Source organism: Micropterus salmoides, unplaced genomic scaffold (assembly GCF_014851395.1).
Source record: "Micropterus salmoides isolate LMB-PRFRI ecotype aquatic unplaced genomic scaffold, ASM1485139v1 Ms_hic_scaffold_16, whole genome shotgun sequence".
Taxonomy (NCBI): domain Eukaryota; kingdom Metazoa; phylum Chordata; class Actinopteri; order Centrarchiformes; family Centrarchidae; genus Micropterus; species Micropterus salmoides.
In genome coordinates, this window is record NW_024040707.1 from 8,841,146 (window position 1) to 8,852,166 (window position 11,021).

The window sequence follows — 11,021 nt, forward strand, 5'->3', positions numbered from 1 at the left end:
AATGTTAAAGGTTACCTGTACTTCAGCAATTTAGTGTTCCACTTACATAAAGTTGAAGGACTTGAGAGTGACAGATTTAAAACAGAATCTGTGCAGCAGAGGCAGAGATATACTGACTTTTAGTTCGTATGGGTTAAGCAGTTTCCATAAGACAACTTTCATTTGATGTACCCCATTTGGCTGTGCCAGCATGCCTCAGATATGATGTTGAATCTCTGTTAGCTGATAATCGAACTACAACTAGTACAGGAGATCTTATAAAGTAAAGTAAAAACGTATAAAAGTATAAGAAAAAACTCTGATTTCAGTTTTTTAATTATCAGAGACAGTGCACTTCATTTTCTATTTGGAATCAGCCACAACAAGCCAATACTTCCATTAGTCTGCAGAAGTCTTGCTGGTAATTCACTTATTCACAGCTATCCCATTAGGATGACGCATGGATATATATTGATATTGCCCAGTCATAATACAAAGCTTTCCTTCCTTTCCTCCTTCCTAATAATCCAAATGATTTTGCAGAAAAGTGTTTTTGAAGTGTTGTTTTTAAAATTCAGTTATTCACAATATTTTAGCTCTGAAATACAACTAAGTTTTTGGGTGGGGTCGGGGGGAATTTTCACTTTTAAATGTAGTAAACTAGAAAGTCAAATCTCTTATCATTATAAGTTATGTTTGGTTCACTATAAAGTTAGCTGAGAAATCTGGGCTGAGTAAGAGGTCGTTGTTTTTTGTCCCTATGCCATTGGCAGAGAAGCAAACAGCAGCTATTGACACAAGAAAATTTTTATTTATTTATCTTAATGTAAATGTGATACAAAAAAAGATCACTGTTCATAGTTAAGCAATGATTGATCTTCACAGTGCATACCGAATTAACAGATTGCAGTTTTGTGACTTTAATTCAAACTAAAATGAAAAATGAAATTAAAAAAATGAATCGCAGCTGATTCCCTGCCAACAAAACTGATTAAAAAGTGAATAAAAAGAAAAGAAATTACTTAAAAATTCATTTCCAAGTATTTTAGACAGTGGAGAGTGGAGTTTAGCTCAGGTCCTTTTAAAATCACAGTGCAGTACATCTGCAAACAGCAGTGACCATACATAGTAAGAACGTTTTCTAACAATGTAAACCTATTACTGCATTATGTTTGGGCACCTAAAACAACAACTCGTATTTGAAACTGTAACTGTTTGGTGCAGAATACAATGGCATCTGTGAGATAAAATCCAGTTCAAAATAGAAAAAAATCATCCTGCAGTAATGTATCTCTTTTGAATGGATAATTAAGCTTTTACAAAAATATAACAGATGAAGCTTTACCCCGGCTGTGACCTGTATGTACAGTGGATTTCAATAACAGATAAATAAGAAAACTAACACCAACAAGTCATATACATCATTCATGACAGCACAGTTGGACACTTCAGTGCAGCTGTCTCCACATTTTTTCTCTTGTGCAGCTGTTGACTTCAATCCCTTCTGTTCTCTGTCTAAATCAACACAAGGCAGACGGGGATTTATGAAAAGCTGAGTCAAATACAGAAACAAGATAGAAGGGAATAAGGAGGTTGATAATATGTGACTGAATATGTGGATTGTGTGCATTAAAAACATACAAACCTCACATTAAAGTATGAATACTTTAAACCACTGTACTTTTTGAGTCCACTGATGCCTGTTTTTCTGCCAAAACTACATCCTAGATGAGACACAAAGAAAAGAGGGAAGTAATGATAAAATAGGTGAAAAAAACAGTAAATACATAGAGGAGGTCTGCATCATCAGTCCTCAACTGCGTACTAATCAAATGACAAACCTTGTAATGAATGCTCAGGTCCTTAGTGTCAGAGTTAAACCCAGACATCTCACTTTTCTCCAGTCCATTTGGTTTAGAAGTGTCAAGGTGTACCGGGCTGCCTTCTCTTTCTTCAATGTGCAGCGGGCTGTCGCCTGCTGCAGACAGCTGGAGCTCCAAGCTTTCTGAATCACAGGAGTTGTTCAGTTCAGAGCTGCTCTCACTTGGTGGAGCCTTTTTACCGTCTCCCTTATTATCAGACTCTGCAGGAGGCTTAGGCTCAGACTCCTCTTCCTCCATGGCCTTTTCCGCCTCCACCTGATTGCTGTCTTCGCCCGACTTCAGCTCGTTTACAGACGCCCCCGCTGCAGCGTCTTCTTTCTCAGGAGAACTGTGGATTTCACTGTGGCTCGATCCTGCATCCAGGTCCCTGGCCTCTGCGGAGGGGCTCTCCAGAATAGGTGATTTTGGGGAGACTGCAAGGGTGCTGCTCTCTCTAGACAGACTGCTGTGGCGAGGTTTGTCTGGGGACCTGAAACTGAATCTCTGGCTAGGATTAGGATTATAGCTCTTGTGAAACTCAGAGAAGCTGGCTTTCCAGGCCTTAGGGGACATCAGAGTTCTTCTCTTCAGGGAGCCATACCTGAAATATTTTGCAATCAGATATCAGACTAACAACAAGTTTGAATATTTTTCTCCTATCCCCAATTACAGACATAAACTTATTAAATGTATTCATCTCAAAAGAGTTAATTGGAAATACTGTGGGATGGACAGCAACCAATACTGTCAGAAAATATAACAAATATAGTCAATATTGTAGCTTTGGACATACAGCTTGAACACAAAACATGTGGAATAATAGCGTAAAAATTCTTATAATTAGTTTTGTGATCTGACAAGTTTAGTAGAGCTTCAACTATCTTGAGCAGATTGTTTAATTTTGTGAACTAATCCAGTACTGAACTGCCAACCATTAAAACAAAATGTCTTCAAAATTCAAAGCTAAAAAGAACTTACCGCTGCATTCCCTTCACAGCAAACACTTTGTCCGGGTGCTGAGCCTGCAGCTCCTTTATCACACTGTATAGATCAAGGTTGAGCTAAAACAGAAGAGGACTGGTAAAAAACACACAAATATTTATTGACAATTACTATTGTGTGCCGACTGACTTTAGATGCCCAGACAACACAGAGCAAAACATACCGTGCTCAATTCCTTATAGAAGATTTCTCGTAAATTTGATACAGCAGAGAAGACTGAAATGTAGCATCCAATACGGCTAAAAAGGAAAGATATCAAAAACATAATGTAAAAAATGTGTATACCCTCACATTTTATATATTAGAAAATAATCTATCAGACCTTTCATAGAGCACAGGCAGCTCTTCTTTTAACTCATTGTTGATGCTTTCATAGACACGTTTGGCAGCGTTCATCTCTTCTTCTGCCTGCAGAGTGAAACATTTTATGGATGTAAAGTGCATTTTTAAACAAATGAAAGTAGACATACACAGTAAACACTGAAAAATATATGTCATTATTGATCACCTTGGTTATCTTGACATCATCCCTCTTCTTAGCAGTCTGCAGTGCCTCCAGGTGGTGGAGGGAAGAGTCGTAGTCGACCAGTTTTCTTCCCCTCTTTGCTATTTTCTCCTACAGATTGAAAAAGACAAAATATCCAGATGTGTGCGTGTGTGCGTGTGTGTGTGTGTGTGTGTGTGTGTGTGTGTGTGTGTGTGTGTGTGTGTGTTTGTGAGGGAACTATTTGTGTCTTTGTTGGTTTTTGTGTTTGCTTTGAGGCCTTTTGTCTGTCTTCTGTTTGCTTGCATACTTGCTTCGTATTGTCTTACCCTCACATCTGGGAATTGGCTCACATAGGACTCCATGGTGCGTATGGCCTGGTCTAATAGCTTCACCTCATAGTCATTCCACAGGAGGTCCTCCCCCTTATTAAAAGGCGCAGCACAAACATTGCATTAAATATGTATAAAGAGAGGGAAAAAGAACAGGTTTTGGTCTCCTGACAATGTGTGAATCTTGTTGCTCTTGTAAAACAAAAATGTGCCATGGTAGAGCTATAGCTGCTCTGGGTATTACACTATAACTGAAGACCATACTGACCTCTACAATGCCTCCTAAATCTTCCTCTCCAGCCCAGTCTGTTTCATAGGCATCAAACAGAGACTGGGAAAGGCGTCTTGAAGCTTCACGCATGTCTGTAAAAAGCAGAATCGTCTATATGAGACCTGCAGAGGACACAAATCTACAGTTCTTCAGCATCTGCAAGCAAAAAAGCATTTTCACCTCTAACTGCATTAATGTATATCCTCAGGTCCTTGTGCATTCGGTTCCCATCACTCTGCAAATAGACAAGAGGTTTGCATTTTGTCAGTCTTTAGATTTACTTTACTTTTATGCTGGTTGATTCACTGAGAATAGCCAATAAATCATCCTAGTGTTTCCATATTCCGTAAAAAACATGGTGATACAGCAGTGGGAATTTATTTGTTTTGAACTGAAAGTCATTTTTTCATCAGTTTAAACATTAAAGTCTATTTTACTGTCCAGAATAAACACACACAAAAATAATCCATACTTCTTAGTTTCTCTTTAAGCAGGGGTATGATTACCTGCTGGTCATTAAATTGTTGGAGACAGTGTTCAAATTGGTCATCTCTGCTCTCCACTGTCTTCCCCAGCTTTTGCAGTACCTGCAGAAAAAGCACAAATCTCAAAGCAACAGCAACTAAATGGTAATAAGTTATTTCAAACAAACATTTGCATATCGTTACCTTTTCTTTGCTTCTGCTCAGCTGTCTTTGGACTTTTTTAGCAAAGTCACCAGAGCTGCCTTTTGGACTGTTACCCTCGGCCATATTTTGTCTTGATTGTGTTTATTCCTAATGTTGACAGGAAACACAGAAGTAATTTCTTGGAAGTAATTTCAATATTTGGATTATATTTATTTATCTTAACAAAGTTAAGACAACCCCCAGAGCTCTCAATAGTGACTTCTGGATATGGATAACAATATCTTTAGACCATTATTTGGCTTTAATGTTGCACATTGAAACAAGCAACACACCTGCACCTTGTCCTAGGTTACATATCAATTATTATTAGTATTACCATGATTATTCTATAATAGTACACGTAGTAGTACATATATATATATATATATATATATAATCTTCTGTTATTTTATATTATCTTGTATTAAAGCTTGAATGAGTGTGTTTTTGTTGTTTTCTACCTTTTAGTGTGTGAGAGGTGTGCTTGGTGGGTTTTGGTTTTGTCTGTCTGTCTGCTTTTTCCCTTCCCCCCTTTCTCTTTTGGTCTCACTGCACACCTGCCCATCATCTTCAATCAAGCATACCATCTGTTATCAAGTCCTCACTTCACCCCTATAAGAGCCCTGTGTTGACATCCGGTCCCTGCCGGATCATTGTCTATGTTACAGTATGTTTATGTGCCTCAGTTCAGTGAACAGTCTAGTTAGCCAGTTTATACTGGCTCGTTTGTTTGCTTGCCTGTCAATCTGCCAGAGTTACTTACACCTCCCTCTGTCTCCAGGATCACCTGTCTTCCAGATCTCCACACCAGTTTTTCTAAGCCAGCTGCCAGCTCTCATTCCCAGGATCTTGCTTTTCTGCAAACCTTCCCTCGCCCTAACCCAAACTTCAGCCAGCCACCAGTTCCCCTTTCTTTTGGTCTTCTAAATTAAAAACTTATTTTCCACCCACCTGCCTATCTAGAGTCTGCTTTTTGGTTCTACCTTAGATCCATGACAAATGATTCTAATCTGTTTTATTACTTCTTAGCCTATATATGTATATAAGAGTATTTAAATGTATTAGATGAGGCAGAAAAAATGGGGAAAGTGAAGCATGTTCGAACAACCTCTCTATTCACCTCAGTAAGCAGAGCAGCGAGAGAAGTCTTTATTTTGCTGTGCCCTCTGAATCTTCTTAGCAGTAACGGGGGAAAAGTATTTAGATACTTTACTCAAGTAATACCACAATATAAAAATACTCCATTACTCATAAAAGTTCTGCATTCAAAGTTTTTCCCAAGTAAAAGTTGACAATATAATCAGAAAAGTGTATGTAATGTGTTAAATATAAGTACTCATTATGCAGCGGAATAGCCCTATGACTAACCACCATACTGTTGAATAGAGTACTGTATACTTGAATACAAATTTAAGTATACTTGTACTTAACTTCCAGTATTCCAGTATTTCCACATTTCATGCAACTTTATACTCCACTAGATTTAGAGGAAGATATGGTACTTTTACCACCACTACATTTATTTGACTTTAGTTATTGTTATTTTTCAGATTAAGATTTTATACGCATAACACATTATAATCTCATAAATGACAGTACATTCTTTAAGAGATTAAATAACCTGATAATAGTATATAAAACTTTAAAATGAGCACCTCAACCAACTACAACAATGAAATGCAATTTACACTTATTCAATCCAATATTTTATTTAACACCATAACACTCACAGGGGCTGTTTTTTTTTTCTTTGTAGTTTTACTTGAGTATATTTTTCCAATAATAATACTTACATACTTTTACTTAAGTAACATTTGTAAAGTATGAGTTTTATTTAGTATTTTCAGTGTAGTATTTTTACTTCCTCCAGAAGTAAAGTAGAAATGTGATATAACATTTAAAACATAATATTCATTATATTTTATCATATATGATACTATATTTATTATAAATTATATTATATTTTATATTCTATGCTATAATGCCGTACTATATTACTACATTTCAAATTACATCGTATTTTATATGCCATAGCCTACTATTAACATGTTATACTGACTTATTACATAATGTACTACATCATATTTCTATATTAATAACGTTTTTATACATTATGATTAATACAGAAAACACTAGGTAAAAATACTTAATTAACCTATATATTAACGTACGTACTTCTAATTCTTTCTTTCTTTTTTCTCTCTATTTCTCTGCACTCATGTTATGTCCTTAAACTGGTCTGTTCGTCAGATAACTACAATACCCAGAGTTCCCTGCGGCCATGCCACTCCCATTAGTAGTATGGCAGCGGTGAACTTTAACCTGAGAGTTTTCTTCGGTTGTCTGAGGAATGAGACAAATGATCAGATTCCTTCGCTGCTCGCCGACCCACTGACATAATCATGGGGAGCACTCTGGTCAAATGTGCCGCCACCGACCTGGGCATCCAGTGGGCCGGCTGGGCTCTGGCTGCAGCTTTCAAAACCGAGAAGTTTTACGACTTGGCAGGTAAGTTAATGTGGGGAAATTGCCGAACATCATCATTCATGTCCAGAGTGTTAATTTGGAGCTATGTGCTGACTGTTTTGCAGCCTGATTTGTTATTCAGCGCAATTATTGTAAACTCGAATCAACATTTAAGCGAGAAAAGAGGTTACTTAACATACATGTAAATCAGCTGTGTATGTCTTATTTAATCTCATGTAGTTCTTACCCTGCACTCAGATATTGATAGTCACTATTATGAAATCTGTGTTACCTAAAATAGTTTGTTGTGAAACAGCCAGAAAGCTCCTCCTTCCTCTTAAGAAGCGGCACATAGATCCAGTCAGCTTGACTTAATTGTCATGTGGAGGAAGGAAGAGGAATCTTGGGACTCTCTTTTTAAACCAGAAAGGGGGCTTCTTGTGTGTCCCAATAAAGAATCAACACAGCCCATATCCCCACTAGTGATTGCTGCTACCTGGACTCACTTTTGCAATAATTTTACCTCCAGTTCAAACTACCTGAACAACCTTTAAAACAGCAATAGAAAGTTAATTATGTCATTTCAATAATAATAATATAATAATAATCTTTATTTGTAGAGCACTTTTCAATAACATTAATCAGATAAGAATTACCTTATGTTTGGATTAAATTCTTAATTTACTTGTGCCCTTTAGAGCTGAAACAATTAGACTATTAAATAATTAGCTGGTTGATAATTGTGTATCATGCCTAAAATTCCAGTTTCAGCTTCTCAATTGTGAGGATATTCTGCTTTTTTGTCTAATGATAGTAAACTGAATGTCAAGACGAGCAACAGGGAGGTGTCGCCTTCGACTTAGGAAAGTGACATCAACATTTTTCACCATTCAATAGGCAATTTTGCAAAAATAACCGATAATGAGTTAATCCCTGTATCTTCATTTTTTACCCTAATTAGACTGTGAGTTTTAATAAGGGGATTGACATTACTGACAAGTTCTGAGCATAAAAAGTTAAGTATCCGACCAATGACGAAGTTAGAGAATTAATTCAGTCTGTCAGGTGCCTGGAGGCTTAAATGTGGACAGTTATCAAATCATTTGTTACATGTATAACAGTGTAGCTTACCTGTCAACACCAACGATTTCTTTATAATTTCACAAATGATTCACCTTGACACTTCTCCTTCTACTCGTCCTCTTCTGGTTCTCCCCTTCGCGCTGTGCTCCTAGATATCTTACCCTTGAACTTTGGAACCAATTGTCTGCAGTATCCTGGGTAAAAGATTTATTGGACACGCCTTACTCTGCAACAAGTAGAGCAATTCGCCATACCCACATCCCAGCCGCCCTGAGTCTGTAGCTTGTCTCACTCTGCTGTCTTTTTTTCCAGGATCTGGCACTTTTATACTACTTGCTCACCTGAGTCGTATCTGGGGAGGAGCCAGTCACGTCCGTCAGAAGGTACAGACCGGGTTGGTGACAGCATGGGGACTCAGGTAAGTGATGCAGCAGTAACCCCCATTGATATACACCCAGTGATACCCCTGCACAGTTGAATAAAACTCCCACAGATGAAATCCTCTTGCATTAAAGCCTGCAGAGTTTTGTGTAAGTGAACTTATGGACAGTCCTTGGAACTAATAAATGTGCAACCTCAGGTTAATGAATACTGCCTTGGTTAATGTGAACGGACGTTAACCGTGTTCTTTCTGCAGGCTGGGGACATTCCTCTTCATGCGGATTTTGAAGGACGGTCATGATCGCAGGTTCAACAATGTCAGAGATAGCCCTGGGACTTTCTTTGTATATTGGACTATTCAAGGTACTTGGAAGTGATGTAAATGCCTTCCTCTTCTTGCCATAATCCTTGACCAACTCAACACGCAACTGAAGGGAGGGTCGCCTTGTATAAATCACTGTCTAGTTGAATGTTTCTAGCTCTTTATATATGCAGTTATTGTAGGTGGGATCTGTTGGCTACAGCAAGTTATATGCATTTTTTTCATCAATGTATTAAGGTTGGTTGAAGATGATTAATTTCTTCCTATTTCTCTAAGCCTTGTGGATATTTATGACCCTCCTGCCAACCCTCATGCTGAACAGTGAGAAGCATGGTGTGCCTCTGGGAGCGAGGGACGGTATTGGCTGGGCTGTATGGGGTCTTGGCTTCGCTACTGAGGCTATTGCTGACCAGCAGAAATGGCTTTTCAAGAGTGACCCAGATAATGCTGTAAGTTAATGGACGCTGTGTTGTGTAACCCAAAACTGCATTAATACCTCATTCCCTGATTGTATTTTCAAATTTGTGCCACCAGGGGAAGTTTATCCAGAGTGGACTATGGGCCTACAGCAGACACCCGAACTATTTTGGAGAGATCCTGCAGTGGTCGGGTCTCTGGCTTTCAGCCTCATCAGTGATGCAGGGACCCCAGTACCTGAGTTTGGTGTCGCCTCTCTTCGTGTGGTTCCTGCTACGTTACGTCAGCGGCATCCCCATCCTGGAGAAGCAAGCCATGAAGAAGTGGGGATCTGACCCAGCCTTCCAGGAGTACATCAGGAACACTCCTCTTCTCTGGCCATTGCCAAAATGTTGATGTTACATATTTGTTATAATGTTTTAACATTTTCTCAATTGTTAATAACAATCACCTCCACACAAAGAAGGTATACACATTCAAGTCTTTTGAAAATTTTTAAATTAGTGTGCAGTTGTAATTTAAATCTTGTTATTTTGTGAAATTAATTAGTTAATCATACCTAACCTTTACATAATAGCCTTCTCTGTAAGATCTTTGTGGCATGTCATAATTGAGAGCTAATAGGGGCATTCTAGTCAAGGCCATCTGTGTCAAACTTAAACAACCGAGGAGACACCGCTAAAGCTGCCGGTTTCCTTCATTAAAACCTGTGTCTGACAATTGTTGTGATTTACATCTACTTCACTCGGGGAATTGGCGAGCTTTGTTGAGTTGTTAAAGAAGTTAGGCTTTGAACTTCTCTCTCAATGTCTTCGTTCATTTTGCTACACAATTATTTCTGTCACTTTGTGTGTACAACCATTTACAGCAGTATGAATGCTTTCCTGGAGAGACTGTGTGTGCTGTTATTCCCAAATTTAAACAGTATCCTTTCTCCTCCCTCTCAGTCAGCTTTTTACCCCTCATTTAAGTGTGTACTGTTCAGAACAGTGATTAACACTTTACTTTTGCTTTCCAGTGTACGTGGTCAACACAACACACAAGCATTTTTTTCTAGCATAACCCAACATTTAAAAAGTTATTAACAACCTTTGCCAAGACCCATTCACAACTCGACTTGACAAATCAGCCACCTCAGAGCTCATAGTACCCTATTACCCCACTAAAACACTGTGCTCCCAGAATTGAAGGTTACTTGTGGTTCCTAGAGTCAAAAATAGAATATCTTATACATTTAGTTACCACCTGTGGAACCTCCTGGATCTCCACATTTAAGAGTGAGCCTGCCATCCCTTTGTTATGCTGCTCTAGACCCAAGACTACCGGGAGGCTTCCCATGATGCTCTGAGCTCCTCCACTCTAAATACATTCTCATCCCATGAATGCATGTTACTTACCCAACATCTTTACTCTCCCAGTGTTGTCCTTTCTTGTCTCCTGTCACTTTCTGCAGGTTTGGAGCCATGTTCTGGCTCAACACCCGCTATTACAATTATCCATCCACCGCCACCCGAAAGGCGAGGTACATCAGGTCGCCAGTCCATCGCAGGGCCACACATAGACAAACTCACACCTAATTCTTTAGAGACACCAATTAACCTAGCTTGCATGTCTTTGGATGGTGGGAGGAAGCCGGAGCACCCGGAGAAAACATGCAAACTCCACACAGAAAGGCCGGGGTTTGAACCCATGACCTTCATGCTTTGAGGCAACAGTGCTAACCACTGCACCACCTATTACAATACAATTAGTCC

At 38.7% G+C, this 11,021-nt stretch overlaps 2 protein-coding genes across 6 annotated transcripts; one reads left to right on the forward strand and one right to left on the reverse strand.

The window, feature by feature from the left end:
* Positions 1-768: 768 nt before the first annotated feature.
* Positions 769-8,453, reverse strand: bin2a (bridging integrator 2a). 5 transcript variants are annotated; one of them, XM_038721953.1, is made up of 13 exons: positions 8,240-8,453; positions 4,599-4,706; positions 4,437-4,517; positions 4,111-4,165; positions 3,928-4,022; positions 3,657-3,752; positions 3,352-3,459; positions 3,166-3,251; positions 3,007-3,082; positions 2,820-2,902; positions 1,821-2,442; positions 1,625-1,703; positions 769-1,494 (listed from the first exon to the last, which is right to left on the reverse strand). In XM_038721953.1, the coding sequence occupies exons 2-12, from the start codon at positions 4,680-4,682 to the stop codon at positions 1,647-1,649; spliced, it is 1,443 nt and encodes a 480-aa protein (XP_038577881.1). In that variant the 5' UTR covers positions 4,683-4,706; positions 8,240-8,453; the 3' UTR covers positions 769-1,494; positions 1,625-1,646. The 5 variants fall into 5 exon arrangements, with proteins under 5 accessions (XP_038577881.1, XP_038577882.1, XP_038577886.1 ...); XM_038721954.1 differs by having other exon boundaries at positions 8,196-8,453; XM_038721958.1 differs by lacking the exon at positions 8,240-8,453 and having other exon boundaries at positions 769-1,490; positions 1,630-1,703; positions 4,599-6,658.
* On the forward strand, positions 6,858-9,987 carry si:ch211-210c8.6. The gene is made up of 5 exons (XM_038721959.1): positions 6,858-7,106; positions 8,460-8,565; positions 8,785-8,891; positions 9,127-9,299; positions 9,385-9,987. Exons 1-5 carry the CDS (start codon positions 7,001-7,003, stop codon positions 9,661-9,663), a joined length of 771 nt encoding a protein of 256 aa, XP_038577887.1. The 5' UTR covers positions 6,858-7,000; the 3' UTR covers positions 9,664-9,987.
* The last annotated feature ends 1,034 nt before the right edge of the window (positions 9,988-11,021 follow it).

What these genes read in the sequence shown, in the direction of transcription:
- bin2a (XM_038721953.1), bottom strand. Translation starts at nt 4,682, where the DNA reads ATGGCCGAGGGTAACAGTCCAAAAGGCAGCTCTGGTGACTTTGCTAAA. An exon ending in CTGCCTGTGCTCTATGAAAG is followed by an intron (nt 3,083 to 3,165) that starts GTCTGATAGATT and finishes TTTCCTTTTTAG; the next exon opens with CCGTATTGGATGCTACATTT. An exon ending in TCTATAAGGAATTGAGCACG is followed by an intron (nt 2,903 to 3,006) that starts GTATGTTTTGCT and finishes CTTCTGTTTTAG; the next exon opens with CTCAACCTTGATCTATACAG.
- si:ch211-210c8.6 (XM_038721959.1), top strand. Translation starts at nt 7,001, where the DNA reads ATGGGGAGCACTCTGGTCAAATGTGCCGCCACCGACCTGGGCATCCAG. An exon ending in GAAGTTTTACGACTTGGCAG is followed by an intron (nt 7,107 to 8,459) that starts GTAAGTTAATGT and finishes CTTTTTTTCCAG; the next exon opens with GATCTGGCACTTTTATACTA. An exon ending in AGAGTGACCCAGATAATGCT is followed by an intron (nt 9,300 to 9,384) that starts GTAAGTTAATGG and finishes TTGTGCCACCAG; the next exon opens with GGGAAGTTTATCCAGAGTGG.